Source organism: Drosophila miranda (genome assembly GCF_003369915.1).
Source record: "Drosophila miranda strain MSH22 chromosome Y unlocalized genomic scaffold, D.miranda_PacBio2.1 Contig_Y2_pilon, whole genome shotgun sequence".
NCBI classification, from domain to species: Eukaryota; Metazoa; Arthropoda; class Insecta; order Diptera; family Drosophilidae; genus Drosophila; species Drosophila miranda.
The window spans coordinates 9976757-9992573 of NW_022881614.1; the positions used below are offsets into that span (position 1 = coordinate 9976757).

At 45.3% G+C, this 15817-nt stretch overlaps 2 protein-coding genes and 2 pseudogenes across 2 annotated transcripts; 1 reads left to right on the forward strand and 3 right to left on the reverse strand.

Moving 5' to 3' along the window:
* Positions 1-97: 97 nt before the first annotated feature.
* Positions 98-1635, reverse strand: LOC117193269 (lysozyme P-like). The gene has a single exon (XM_033398014.1). The coding sequence runs from the start codon at positions 1329-1331 to the stop codon at positions 876-878; it is 456 nt and encodes a 151-aa protein (XP_033253905.1). The 5' UTR covers positions 1332-1635; the 3' UTR covers positions 98-875.
* A 1992-nt stretch (positions 1636-3627) lies between these two features.
* LOC117193271 lies at positions 3628-4800 on the reverse strand (annotated as a pseudogene).
* Positions 4801-6166: 1366 nt separating this feature from the next.
* LOC117193272 (lysozyme P-like) lies at positions 6167-7679 on the reverse strand. Its single transcript, XM_033398016.1, has one exon. The coding sequence runs from the start codon at positions 7398-7400 to the stop codon at positions 6945-6947; it is 456 nt and encodes a 151-aa protein (XP_033253907.1). The 5' UTR covers positions 7401-7679; the 3' UTR covers positions 6167-6944.
* A 5463-nt stretch (positions 7680-13142) lies between these two features.
* On the forward strand, positions 13143-15537 carry LOC117193010 (annotated as a pseudogene).
* The last annotated feature ends 280 nt before the right edge of the window (positions 15538-15817 follow it).

Sequence of the window (15817 nt, forward strand, 5' to 3'; positions counted from 1 at the left end):
AGTGAAAAACAGGAACAAAAGAGAAGTGAAAAAATCGGTCTTTGCTTGAGCGAAGAGCGAGTTGAGCAAAAACAGATTTGATCGGTTCTTTTCAGTCCATTTTCTCAATGTGTCCGTCAATGAGAGGTTTTTATCAGACACGCCGAAAGTGTCAACAGTTATTTGCGAGCTATGGTTAAAAACCTGTTGCGGATATTGAGAAGAGTTCAAGGCGATCAGCTGTTTTTGCGATTAATCAATATATCGATATATATTTTTGACTTCATTGGATAATATATTTATAGGTGATTGTTTTAAGCTGGCATGTCATGCCGATGCACAAGAAAATATCGTTATTTATATGCGATAAGAGAAACGAATTCGGCGGCCTATTTTTAATTGCTCCTCCACCTTTGCGTGATCCAATGCTGTTTGCTGTGTGCCGGGCTATGCTCTACAGAATCCTTAGTTGTAGATATTGACCCTAAGCGGTTAGCTTGTTTTTATGTGCTTAGCGATAGTTGTCACGTGTAGAATGTATACTTGGAGGCGCTACTGAGCCGTGTAGTTGGTATGTCGATGTCATGTATCAAACTTAAGCGAATTTTTAAATCAATTAATGGGCTACATCCTTTCCCGCCGAGGGCAAAGAAGGATCGTTCTCCATCTCGAATACCCACGTCTGGTTGCCAATGACGAGGCGGTAGCGATCCACCTCCTCTTTCATGTAGGTGGTCAACAGACCGCCGTCGGACAGGCATCTCGACCTTGTCGTAGTAAAAATAACAAATGCTTTTTTTTTATCAGAAATCCTATTTGTGGGTACATTTTCTTTAAAAACGGACTAAATTCAATGGAAATTTCTGTCTTTTATCACATATTTGTTATAGGCAATGTCATCCCGAGTTCCTGTATCTTCTTCTGAAGCAGTGGTTCACATTCGGTTTGATTCCCTGGCAGCGGTTATTCCATGCCACCCATGCTGAAAAGCCCTGCTGGCGTCTGATGTACTTGGCGCAGGCAATGGAGTACCTGATATCGTCGCTAATTAGCAGACGGCAGGGCAGTCGACAGAGATCCGTGAAGGGACGACCGTCCGCTGACTTGCACCAGTATCTATCGTTGATCTGGAAGAGACCCCAGTCCACAGAGCCATCCACATTGGAGGGATTGATGGCTTTGCTGTTAAAGGAGCTCTCACCCTCCACGAGGCAGAGCCAAACGGGCAGCTCGCCGTAGGGCACGCCATACCGATAGAGCTGGCGGGCCAGGCTGCACCTTCCCACCTGGCGGGCGCTGGCCAACGATGATAGCCAAGAAACCAATAGCCCCAGCAGCCACAGCACCTTCATCTTCAATCTGCATGAACTGTGGGCCCCTCTGGGCTGGCGACCAGGGTTTTATAGCCCCACAGCGCGTTCTGAATGATTACTTAGGCGCTTGGGCCACTCACTCTGACAGCTCTGAAGGGGGCCCACACTCGAGCATAAATCATGAACACTGGACGGCAAAGTGGGCTAAGATCTGCATGGCATAGGCACATCTAATGTGATGCGGCTCCCCGAATCCGGCTGATCAGTGTTACATTTAGGTTGGACTTTCAATTCTCGAGCACCAGCGAGCGATCCAGCCAGTTTTCGGTAATATATGGAGTGGGGGGCCCAGTTTCACTTTCAATAAATTCTTTTGTTTCCCCCATCTAGCCCGTATGGTGTTATTTAACAATAATGACAGCTGGAGGGGGCTGGAGCACTTGAGATAGCGTCGCGTGTGCTCGCACGAAAAGTTGAGGGAAAAGTCATTCAACTTTTGAACAACATGTTTCTTGTCAAAAGTTTATATAAAAATATGCAACAAAATACATAAAAAAGATCTTAAAAATATATAATATATAAAGATTATCTTCGGTTATCGCATGTCCTGCAGTCTGTAAATATCAAGTGATGTTGGATGTAAATAAGATTCCTGCTAAACGATATCTAATCTCAGTCACCACCCAGCCACCGCGATAAGCAAACGTCTCCACACACATTATGGATAGAGCTGTAATTGGCAGCATAAAAGCCAGATACGAGAGCATAGGTTTGAACTATACTTCCATTGCCGCCTATCTATAAGACGTCGCCAAATCTTATCTGCAGATGGTAAAGATTTTAGGGTCCCATTATAGAACGCGGGGCAACAATGTTCATTTGTTCAGCCCACGATTAAATGCTTATAGATACGTCTACTCGTATATAAGTGCTTATAGTATAAACCGGTTTACAGACCCACCAAAATCGCACACTTGACACACAAAAAAAACGACTTACAAAAGCCGGCAAAACGAATTAGAGGGTGCCTCTTCCAAAACAGATAATTAATCAAGCCGAAAAAAAACGAGGGGGAACGTTGTGAGTTGCTGCGGACACCGCAACTCTACGGTTATACCCGATACTAAGTCAGTATGGCTCTCCTCCGGCAGACGCCGCTAATATTAAACGACACGACAAAGAGTGCGTGCGAGAGAGACAGAAAATCAGTCTGAGCGTGACGTCACCGCTGCGTAGCCACTGCAAATTGATTTCTTGCTGTTGGCTACAAAAATGATCCGATCTCTTCCAGATTCAGCAATCTGATAGATATGGTCATTATCTATGATTCTGCGAATGTGCAATATTGTGGATGCAACAGATTTTTGTCCTTTGGGTGGGCGGAAAGGGGTGGGGCGAAATTCTGAGATATACGTTTTATAGTGAGATCTAACAGAAGTGCGGATACCAAATTTGGTTACTCTAGCCTTAATAGTCTCTGAGATTTTTGAATATCCCCAGATTTTCGTTCTTTGCGGGGGCGGAAGGGGGTGTGGCGAAATTTTGGAACAAACTCGTCTCGGTCCGATATATTAGGAGTGTGGATACCAAATTTGGTTGCTCTAGCTTTTATAGTCTCTGAGATCTAGGCGCTAATGTTTTACTCTAAGCAAAGCCGCCGGCGAGAAAAAATGAAATTGTTTTCTTGATGCTGGCTATAATAATAATACGATCCAATTCAGATTCCGCAGTCTTAAAGATATGGTCATTCTCTACAATTCTACGTTTTTGGTTCTGCGCTTGGCTGCCTTGACGGCGGCACTGTCCTCCAGCTTGTGGCTCAGCTGAGGGTGGAAGCCGTTCTCATCGTCCACATACTGAACGGTGCGCACCTGGTTCTTGGGATCCACGTAGGAGAAGGCGCCGCGGATGACGCCCGTCCAGCCTGATAGCTAAACACGTACGGATTGGCCGGACTGTGGGTCTCGTGGTTGACAAGATGAGACACATCTGAGGCGACTCTGGTGGCACTCAGTGCGCATACGACCTTCGTGACAAAATCAAAAATCAGGAAGAGTGGGCGCCCGTTAGGTCATTGTGGCTGAGGCAATCACTCCTACGACTTACCAAAATGATCATCAACTGCTTCATGGCCATGTCTTTCCTGGGTGTCTGTTTGGGTGTGCTAACGTGCCACCTCTGTTGTTGAGCTTCGAAGGGTAACTGAAACAGACTTGGCCAACATCTCTCGTTCGTTCCAGCAGTTCATCGTCGTGGATACCAGACCCAAAAACAGGTCTTTGCCTGACGCCACAAATTTCCGAGCTGCGCCAAAGCTTCGCGATGATTCCGTAACTTGTTTTTAACATATTATTGCATAAGTACAGTGAGTACACAAGTATGTACAGTAGTAATAAAGTTCAAACCATTTCGGTCATCGTCTGGGCAATCCAATCGGTATACTCCGAGACTCTCGTATAGACGCCCGGGAACATGGCATTGGCACAGCCCAGGCCCCAGGACACAATGCCGTAGAGTCGCATGCGTCCATTGATGCTGGTTATCAGCGGACCACCGGAATCCCCCTGGCAACTATTGCGACCACCCTGCGGGGTGCCAGCACAGAACATGCTGCTGGTCACGGTGCCAGTGCCAAAGCAGTTTCGGATACACTGCGACTGATCCCGCTGCTGGACAACCGTGTATCGCAGGCGCTTCTCCGGCTGCATTTGGGAGATCGACTGGCTGCCCCAGCCGCTGACAAAGAACTGAGCCGATGGCTGGATGTGGTCCTGCTTTGCGGCCAGGACAATGGGCTGGATGTTGCCGCTGTAGACGAGTGGCTGCTGCAGCTGAATCAGCGCAATGTCGTTGTTCATGTGCGTGGGCTGGTGGAACTTGGGGTGCGTAACGATGCGTTGGATGCGAATGTAGCTGCCGCCAGTGGCTCATTCGCTGCTGCCGGCTCTAATCACATAGTACTGCGGCTTGCTGTACTCCAGCACACAGTGGACGGCGGTCAGGATGTGGGTGGGCGAGAGGATAGCGCCGCCACAGGCATGTCGCGTGCCTAGCTGCAGCGAGATCTGGTGCGGAAAGTGGATAATGTTCGTCTCCCAGCCGCCCACAATGCGGCCATCCTGCTGCCCAGCGGTGATGTTCTGCGCCCCAGCCGTCTAGATAAACCAAAGCGATATCCCCAAGCGTAAACTAATCATCTTGCTTCCAGTGTTCAACTGCGTTACATCGTACTGATAGCCAACGTGCTGCAGGATCAGGCTCATCTTCTGCAGATTCTGAGAGCTGTGATCCGACACAACATCGACCTGAGTAAAGTTCTTCAGAGTCTGATGCATAATCTGAAGGAGAAAAAACTGGAATTTATTGATTCTGATAAGAAAGAAGAAGAATTAATGCTCACCTCATTGGTTTTGGATGCCTTTTGTTCCTTTCGGCTATAAAAATGATCTGATCTGATCCAGATTCAGCAATCTGATAGATATGGTCATTATCTATGATTCTGCGTTTTTAGTTTTCTCGAATGTGCAATATTGTGGATGCAACAGATTTTCGTCCTTTGTGTGGGCGGAAGGGGGTGGGGCGAAATTTTGAGATACACGTTTTATAGTAAGATCTAACAGGAGTGCGGATAACAAATTTGGTTACTCTAGCCTTAATAGTCTCTGAGATTTTTGAATATCCCCAGATTTTCGTCCTTTGCGGGGGCGGAAGGGGGTGTGGCGAAATTTTGAAACAAACCAAATTTGGTTGCTCTAACTTTTGTAGTCTCTGAGATCTAGGCGCTAATGTTTTACTCTAAGCAAAGCCGCCTATGCTACGTGTGTGTTAGAGAGAGACAGGGCGAGAAAAAATGAAATTGTTTTCTTGATGCTGGCTATAATAATAATACGATCCAATTCAGATTCTGCAGTCTTAAAGATACTCTACAATTATACGTTTTTGGTTTTTTCATATCTTTAAAATTGTGGATGCCACAGATTTTCATCCTTTGTGGGGGCGGAAGTGGGCGGGGCACAGAAGTCTGGATCCAAAACATCGTTGCTCTAGCTCTTATAGTCTTTGAGCACTAGGCGCTGAAGGGGACGGACAGACGGACGGACGGACAGACGGACAGACAGACAGGGCTCAATCGACTCGGCTGTTGATGCTGATCCAGAACATATATACTTTATGGGGTCGGAAACGATTCCTTCTGGACGTTACACACATCCACTTTTACCAAAAATCTAATATACCCCAATACTCATTTTGAGTATCGGGTATAAAAACATAGCTCGCAAACGACGGTCAACACTTTTTCCCTTTGCTGTCTCGTCACTGACAAAACCGAAAAAGACCACGAAGACACGGTCTCTCACTGAGCAGAACACTTTTTGTCTCTTCGCTTGTGTTATGTGTTTCGGGTGAGCCCGACACACGATCGTGTCTCACAATAACAACTTAGAGAGACACTTTGGTCAAGCGTTCACAGCAAAAGTGTCTTTAGATGAGCAGAACCAAAAAAGTGTCTGAGTAAAGTGTTTTTAGTTTTTTTTTCGTGTATATGTTTATTTATTCATGTTTTCCGCATCTTTTGGGCTATTGTATTGTAATATGTATATTTATTTGCAAAATTGGCAAACGAACATTTTCGTTTTGCTTTTCACGATTCATTTTAAGTTCCAATAGTCAAACCGTATAGAATTCACACAAATTGATAGTTGCCATAAGCATCACACGTACAAGCACGCATACATACGCAAAAGACACTTTGTTCGTTCACTCGCGACAGATGCTCAGTGAAAAACAGGAACAAAAGAGAAGTGAAAAAATCGGTCTTTGCTTGAGCGAAGAGCGAGTTGAGCAAAAACAGATTTGATCGGTTCTTTTCAGTCCATTTTCTCAATGTGTCCGTCAATGAGAGGTTTTTATCAGACACGCCGAAAGTGTCAACAGTTATTTGCGAGCTATGGTTAAAAACCTGTTGCGGATATTGAGAAGAGTTCAAGGCGATCAGCTGTTTTTGCGATTAATCAATATATCGATATATATTTTTGACTTCATTGGATAATATATTTATAGGTGATTGTTTTAAGCTGGCATGTCATGCCGATGCACAAGAAAATATCGTTATTTATATGCGATAAGAGAAACGAATTCGGCGGCCTATTTTTAATTGCTCCTCCACCTTTGCGTGATCCAATGCTGTTTGCTGTGTGCCGGGCTATGCTCTACAGAATCCTTAGTTGTAGATATTGACCGTAAGCGGTTAGCTTGTTTTTATGTGCTTAGCGATAGTTGTCACGTGTAGAATGTATACTTGGAGGCGCTACTGAGCCGTGTAGTTGGTATGTCGATGTCATGTATCAAACTTAAGCGAATTTTTAAATCAATTAATGGGCTACATCCTTTCCCGCCGAGGGCAAAGAAGGATCGTTCTCCATCTCGAATACCCACGTCTGGTTGCCAATGACGAGGCGGTAGCGATCCACCTCCTCTTTCATGTAGGTGGTCAACAGACCGCCGTCGGACAGGCATCTCGACCTTGTCGTAGTAAAAATAACAAATGCTTTTTTTTTATCAGAAATCCTATTTGTGGGTACATTTTCTTTAAAAACGGACTAAATTCAATGGAAATTTCTGTCTTTTATCACATATTTGTTATAGGCAATGTCATCCCGAGTTCCTGTATCTTCTTCTGAAGCAGTGGTTCACATTCGGTTTGATTCCCTGGCAGCGGTTATTCCATGCCACCCATGCTGAAAAGCCCTGCTGGCGTCTGATGTACTTGGCGCAGGCAATGGAGTACCTGATGTCGTCGCTAATTAGCAGACGGCAGGGCAGTCGACAGAGATCCGTGAAGGGACGACCGTCCGCTGACTTGCACCAGTATCTATCGTTGATCTGAAAGAGACCCCAGTCCACAGAGCCATCCACATTGGAGGGATTGATGGCTTTGCTGTTAAAGGAGCTCTCACCCTCCACGAGGCAGAGCCAAACGGGCAGCTCGCCGTAGGGCACGCCATACCGATAGAGCTGGCGGGCCAGGCTGCACCTTCCCACCTGGCGGGCGCTGGCCAACGATGATAGCCAAGAAACCAATAGCCCCAGCAGCCACAGCACCTTCATCTTCAATCTGCATGAACTGTGGGCCCCTCTGGGCTGGCGACCAGGGTTTTATAGCCCCACAGCGCGTTCTGAATGATTACTTAGGCGCTTGGGCCACTCACTCTGACAGCTCTGAAGGGGGCCCACACTCGAGCATAAATCATGAACACTGGACGGCAAAGTGGGCTAAGATCTGCATGGCATAGGCACATCTAATGTGATGCGGCTCCCCGAATCCGGCTGATCAGTGTTACATTTAGGTTGGACTTTCAATTCTCGAGCACCAGCGAGCGATCCAGCCAGTTTTCGGATATATATGGAGTGGGGGGCCCAGTTTCACTTTCAATAAATTCTTTTGTTTCCCCCATCTAGATCGTATGGTGTTATTTAACAATAATGACAGCTGGAGGGGGCTGGAGCACTTGAGATAGCGTCGCGTGTCCTCGCACGAAAAGTTGAGGGAAAAGTCATTCAACTTTTGAACAACATGTTTCTTGTCAAAAGTTTATATAAAAATATGCAACAAAATACATAAAAAAGATCTTAAAAATATATAATATATAAAGATTATCTTCGGTTATCGCATGTCCTGCAGTCTGTAAATATCAAGTGATGTTGGATGTAAATAAGATTCCTGCTAAACGATATCTAATCTCAGTCACCACCCAGCCACCGCGATAAGCAAACGTCTCCACACACATTATGGATAGAGCTGTAATTGGCAGCATAAAAGCCAGATACGAGAGCATAGGTTTGAACTATACTTCCATTGCCGCCTATCTATAAGACGTCGCCAAATCTTATCTGCAGATGGTAAAGATTTTAGGGTCCCATTATAGAACGCGGGGCAACAATGTTCATTTGTTCAGCCCACGATTAAATGCTTATAGATACGTCTACTCGTATATAAGTGCTTATAGTATAAACCGGTTTACAGACCCACCAAAATCGCACACTTGACACACAAAAAAAACGACTTACAAAAGCCGGCAAAACGAATTAGAGGGTGCCTCTTCCAAAACAGATAATTAATCAAGCCGAAAAAAAACGAGGGGGAACGTTGTGAGTTGCTGCGGACACCGCAACTCTACGGTTATACCCGATACTAAGTCAGTATGGCTCTCCTCCGGCAGACGCCGCTAATATTAAACGACACGACAAAGAGTGCGTGCGAGAGAGACAGAAAATCAGTCTGAGCGTGACGTCACCGCTGCGTAGCCACTGCAAATTGATTTCTTGCTTTTGGCTACAAAAATGATCCGATCTCTTCCAGATTCAGCAATCTGATAGATATGGTCATTATCTATGATTCTGCGAATGTGCAATATTGTGGATGCAACAGATTTTTGTCCTTTGGGTGGGCGGAAAGGGGTGGGGCGAAATTCTGAGATATACGTTTTATAGTGAGATCTAACAGAAGTGCGGATACCAAATTTGGTTACTCTAGCCTTAATAGTCTCTGAGATTTTTGAATATCCCCAGATTTTCGTTCTTTGCGGGGGCGGAAGGGGGTGTGGCGAAATTTTGAAACAAACTCGTCTCGGTCCGATATATTAGGAGTGTGGATACCAAATTTGGTTGCTCTAGCTTTTATAGTCTCTGAGATCTAGGCGCTAATGTTTTACTCTAAGCAAAGCCGCCGGCGAGAAAAAATGAAATTGTTTTCTTGATGCTGGCTATAATAATAATACGATCCAATTCAGATTCCGCAGTCTTAAAGATATGGTCATTCTCTACAATTCTACGTTTTTGGTTTTCTCATATCTTTAAAATTGTGAATGCCACAGATTTTAGTCCTTTGTGGGGGCGGAAGTGGGCGGGCCGAAGTTTTGAAATATTTTTGTAGCAGTGACATATCACAGAAGTCTGGATCCAAAACATCGTTGCTCTAGCTCTTATAGTCTTTGAGCACTAGGCGCTGAAGGGGACGGACAGACGGACGGACGGACAGACGGACAGACGGACAGACAGACAGACAGACAGGGCCCAATCGACTCGGCTATTGATGCTGATCAAGAATATATATACTTTATGGGGTCGGAAACGATTCCTTCTGGACGTTACACACATCCACTTTTACCACAAATCTAATATACCCCAATACTCATTTTGAGTATCGGGTATAACGAGGGGGAACGTTGTGAGTTGCTGCGGACACCGCAACTCTACATTTATACCCGATACTTAGTCAGTATGGCTCTCCTCCGGCAGACGCCGTTAATATTAAACGACACGACAAAGAGTGCGTGCGAGAGAGACAGAAAATCAGTCTGAGCGTGACGTCGGGCGCTGCGTAACAACTGCAAATTGATTTGTTCCTATTGGCTATAAAAATGATCCGATCTGATTCACATTCAGGAATCTGATATATATGGTCATTATCTATGATTCTGCGTTTTTAGTTTTCTCGAATGTGCAATATTGTGGATGCAACAGATTTTCGTCCTTTGTGTGGTCGGAAGGGGTGAGGCGAAATTTTGAGATATACGTTTTATAGTGAGATCTAACAGGAGTGCGGATAGCAAATTTTGTTACTCTAGCGTTAATAGTCTCTGAGATTTGTGAATATTCCCAGATTTTCGTCCGGCTATACTACGTGTGTGTTAGAGAGAGACAGGGCGAGAAAAAAAGAAATTGTTTTCTTGATGCTGGCTGTAATAATAATACGATCCAATTCAGATTCTGTAGTCTAAAAGATATAGTCATTCTCTACGATCCTGCGTTTTTGGTTTTCTCGTATCGTTAAAATTTTGGATGCCACAGATTTTCGTCCTTTGTGGGGGCGGAAGTGGGCGGGGCGAAGTTTTGAAATATTTTTGTAGCAGTGACATATCACAGAAGTCTGGATCCAAAACATCGTTGCTCTAGCTCTTAAAGTCTTTGAGCACTAGGCGCTGAAGGGGACGGCTTGATGCTGGCTATAATAATAATACGATCCAATTCAGATTCTGCAGTCTAAATGATATGGTCATTCTCTACAACTCTACGTTTTTGGTTTTCTCATATCTTTAAAATTGTGGATGCCACAGATTTTCGTCCTTTGTGGGGGCGGAAGTGGGCGGGGCGAAGTTTTGAAATATTTTTGTAGCAGTGACATATCACAGAAGTCTGGATACAACACATCGTTTCTCTAGCTCTTATAGTCTTTGAGCACTAGGCGCTGAAGGGGACGGACAGACGGACAGACGGACAGTCGGACAGACAGACATGGCTCAATCGACTCGGCAATTGATGCTGATCAAGAATATATATACTTTATATAATCTAATATACCCCAATACTCATTTTGAGTATCGGGTATAAAAATATTGGAGGGAGTTACGGATTGAGAGTTACGATTTGGTTTGATTTGATTAAGTTGTTAGAATCGCAAACAATGGTTTTAGATTCTCAACAGCTCTATATTTATGTAAATCACTCGATTATTATACCCGATACTCAAAATGAGTATTGGGGTATATTAGATTTGTGGTAAAATGCGATGTGTGTAACGTCCAGAAGGAATCGTTTCCGACCCCATAAAGTATATATATCAAGAATATATATTCTTGATCAGCATCAATAGCCGAGTCGATTGAGCCCTGTCTGTCTGTCCGTCCGTCCGTCTGTCCGTCCCCTTCAGCGCCTAGTGCTCAAAGACTATAAGAGCTAGAGAAACGATGTGTTGTATCCAGACTTCTGTGATATGTCACTGCTACAAAAATATTTCAAAACTTCGCCCCGCCCACTTCCGCCCCCACAAAGGACGAAAATCTGTGGCATCCACAATTTTAAAGATATGAGAAAACCAAAAACGTAGAGTTGTAGAGAATGACCATATCATTTAGACTGCAGAATCTGAATTGGATCGTATTATTATTATAGCCAGCATCAAGAAAACAATTTCATTTTTTCTCGCCCTGTCTCTCTCTAACACACACGTAGCATAGGCGGCTTTGCTTAGAGTAAAACATTAGCGCCTAGATCTCAGAGACTACAAAAGCTAGAGCAACCAAATTTGGTATCCACACTCCTAATATATCGGACCGAGACGAGTTTGTTTCAAAATTTCGCCACACCCCCTTCCGCCCCCGCAAAGGACGAAAATCTGGGGATATTCAAAAATCTCAGAGACTATTAAGGCTAGAGTAACCAAATTTGGTATCCGCACTTCTGTTAAATCTCACTATAAAACGAATATCTCAGAATTTCGCCCCACCCCTTTCCGCCCACCCAAAGGACAAAAATCTGTTGCATCCACAATATTGCACATTCGCAGAATCATAGATAATGACCATATCTATCAGATTGCTGAATCTGGAAGAGATGGGATCATTTTTGTAGCCAAAAGCAAGAAATCAATTTGCAGTGGCTACGCAGCGGTGACGTCACGCCCAGACTGATTTTCTGTCTCTCTCGCACGCACTCTTTGTCGTGTCGTTTAATATTAGCGGCGTCTGCCGGAGGAGAGCCATACTGACTTAGTATCGGGTATAACCGTAGAGTTTCGGTGTCCGCAGCAACTCACAACGTTCCCCCTCGTTATTTTTTATACCCGATACTCAAAATGAGTATTGGGGTATATTAGATTTGTGGTAAAAGTGGATGTGTGTAACGTCCAGAAGGAATCGTTTCCGACCCCATACAGTATATATATTCCTGATCAGCATCAATAGCCGAGTCGATTGAGCCCTGTCTGTCTGTCCGTCTGTCCGTCCGTCCGTCCGTCCGTCCGTCCGTCCGTCTGTCCCCTTCAGCGCCTAGTGCTCAAAGACTATAAGAGCTAGAGCAACGATGTTTTGGATCCAGACTTCTGTGATATGTCACTGCTACAAAAATATTTCAAAACTTCGCCCCGCCCACTTCCGCCCCCACAAAGGACTAAAATCTATGGCATCCAGATTTTTAAAGATACGATAAAACCAAAAACGCAGAATCGTAGAGGATGACTATATGTTCTAGAATGTAAAATCTCAACCAGATCGTATGATTTTTATACCCGATACTCAAAATGAGTATTGGGGTATATTAGATTTGTGGTAAAAGTGGATGTGTGTAACGTCCAGAAGGAATCGTTTCCGACCCCATAAAGTATATATATTCTTGATCAGCATCAGTAGGCAAAGGGCGAAAATCTGTGGCATCCACAATTTTAAAGATACGAGAAAACCAAAAACGCAGAATCGTAGAGAATGACCATATCTTTTAGACTGCAGAATCTGAATTGGAGCGTATTATTATTATAGCCAGCATCAAGAAAACAATTTCATTTTTTCTCGCCCTGCCTCTCTCTAACACACAGGTAGCATAGGCGGCTTTGCTTAGAGTAAAACATTAGCGCCTAGATCTCAGAGACTATAAAAGCTAGAGCAACCAAATTTGGTATCCACACTCCTAATATATCGGACCGAGACGAGTTTGTTTCAAAATTTCGCCACACCCCCTTCCGCCCCGCAAAGGACGAAAATCTGGGGATATTTTTAAATCTCAGAGACTGTTAAGGCTAGAGTAACCAAATTTGGTATCCGCACTTCTGTTAGATCTCACTATAAAACGTATATCTCAGAATTTCGCCCCACACCTTTCCGCCCACCCAAAGGACAAAAATCTGTTGCATCCACAATATTGCAGATTCGAGAAAACTAAAAACGCAGAAAATATACCCCAGACCAGATTTCCCCCCGCCACCCTCCAGATGAAACTGTTTCCGAAAACTGCATACAAAAGAAAAAGATAAAGATACAAAAAAAACCCTAATAATACGTATAATCATAATTAATGCCGATGGGGGAAACGGGTTTTTTAGCGAATTATATTAAGTATACATACTAAAACGTTAACTAACCGCTAACTAACTGTCAATCTTTTAGTGCGGGTTTGTGTGGTGGAGTCGCGGGGTATATATCAAAAAACCCCCAAGTTCTGTCTCCTACTGGAGGCCAAGAGCAACATCGAGTGCGTCATCGGGGTGGACCGGCTGGACTGCGTGCGGCGCATACACAAGGGAACGGCCCACTTTGGTGTCCTCACCTCGGAGAATCTGGTGGCAGCGCGATGGGCCAGCGTGGAGATACTGGTGGCCAGCGAGCTGCGCTCCCACGAGTCCAACTTTGAGTACGAGATTGTGGCGGTGGTGGACAATCAGGCCAACATTCATACGGTCCACGATCTGCGCGGTGCGAAGCTGTGTCATCCCGGCTATGGTTTGGGCAGCCACTGGACGGAGGTGTTGGCCAATGTAAGTGATTCTTGGACGATAGATAGAACACATCTTCATGGAAGTTTGCTTTTACTTTGCAGTATTTTGAAGCCGCTTTGGTTTCCAAGACATGCGATCCAGAGCTGACGGTCACAGAGGATCGGATAGCGGCCTCGTCGAGATACTTCGGGCCCAGCTGCCATGCCGCCCAGGTGCAGCGCCTGGTCACGGGACTCACCCACGATGAGCCCGACAGCTGGCAGAACGCTCTTCTGAGTCTGCTGGAGACGTATCATGTGTTCACGGTGCCGTTGGACAATGTCATACCGATCGACGACTATCTGGATCAGGCCACGGTCTTCCAGTCGGCCTACAGCTTCCCCGAGTGCAATCCCCCGCGGTCCATTGTCTTCTGCACCACCTCCATCATTCAGCACATCAAGTGCTCCTGGCTGCAGGAGGCCTCGCAGGTCTATGGCGTGCAGCCCAACATTCAGTGCGTGCGAACCATGAATGTGGAACAGTGTCTGGACGACACGCGGTTCAAGAGCACCGATGTGGTGGTAGTCGATCAGGAGATGCGCGTGAAGGCCCAGCGGGACTACAATCTCGTGCCGCTGCTCTACGAGTTCGCTTTGGACATGCACGACCGATACGTGACCATGGCGCTGGCACACAAGGACTCAAAGTATCAGAACATTAAGGATCTCAGGGGAGCGCGTGCCTGTCTGCCGTCCTTTGAGGGGGCTGCCCATCTGTCGGTGCAGGAGACAATTGTGAATGGCTCGGGCCTGGTGCATTCGCTGCACTCCTTCTTTCATCGCGACTCCTGTCTGTGGCATCCGCACCACGGAAGAGAATGTCCCATGCACTACTAGGGCGATGAGGGCGCCCTGCGCTGCCTGGCCGAGGGCGGAGATGTGGCCTTCCTCAGCTCGGATGTGTACAAGAAATATGAGAGCGGCAACATGACTGCCGATTGGGTGACGCGTGGCAGCCACAAGGATTACCGTGCCCTCTGTCCGTATGGGGGCATTGAGAGGCATTCGAACTTTGAGTTCTGCTACCTCCATTGGACGACACGTGGCCACCTGATGACGCATAATTCGTCACTGTCGCGTCACAGTGAGATCTACAATTCACAAAGGGCGAAAATCTGTGGCATCCACAATTTCGACGATACGAGAAAACTAAAAACGCAGAATCGTAGAAGATGACTATATCTTCTAGAGTGCAAAATCTGATTCAGATCGTATAATTATTATAGCCAGCATCAAGAAAACAATTTCATTTTTTCTCGCCCTGTCTCTCCCTAACACACACGTAGCATAGGCGGCTTTGCTTAGAGTAAAACATTAGCGCCTAGATCTCAGAGACTACAAAAGCTAGAGCAACCAAATTTGGTATCCACACTCCTAATATATCGGACCGAGACGAGTTTGTTTCAAAATTTCGCCACACCCCCTTCCGCCCCCGTAAAGGATGAAAATCTGGGGATATTCACAAATCTCAGAGACTATTAAGGCTAGAGTAACCAAATTTGGTATCCGCACTCCTGTTAGATCTCACTATAAAACGTAAATCTCAAAATTTCGCCCCACCCCCTTCCGCCCCCACAAAGGACGAAAATCTGTTGCATTCACAATATTGAGGATACGAGAAAACTAAAAACGCAGAATCATAGATAATGATCATATATATCAGATTGCTGAATCTGGATCAGATCAGAACATTTTTATAGCCAAAAGAAACAAATCAATTTGCACTGGCTACGCAGCACCCGACGTCACGCTCAGACTGATTTTGTCTCTCTCGCACGCACTCCTTGTCGTGTCGTTTAATTTTAGCGGCGTCTGCCGGAGGAGAGCCATACTGACTTAGTATCGGGTATAACTGTAGAGTTGCGGTGTCCGCAGCAACTCACAACGTTCCCCCTCGTTGTTAGTGGTCCTCTGGCCGCTGTGGCGAAACTTTTCTTAGTCAAGAGCACAAATCTAATCTTATTTATTGATGTGATATTACGCTAAATTTGTTTTAAGAATAACATACGGACCCGAACTGTATCACCCGATTTTGTTGCTCTTTTTGAAATTGCGGTTTATAAAGAGGTGGTCAAAGGAATTTGACGACCCCTATATAACAAAGACTCTCTATACCTCGCTTGTTCGTCCGATCTTAGAATACGGCTCCTGTGTATGGTGCCCTCAGTACAAAGTACACCAGGACCGTATAGAATCAGTACAGAAAAACTTTTTACTCT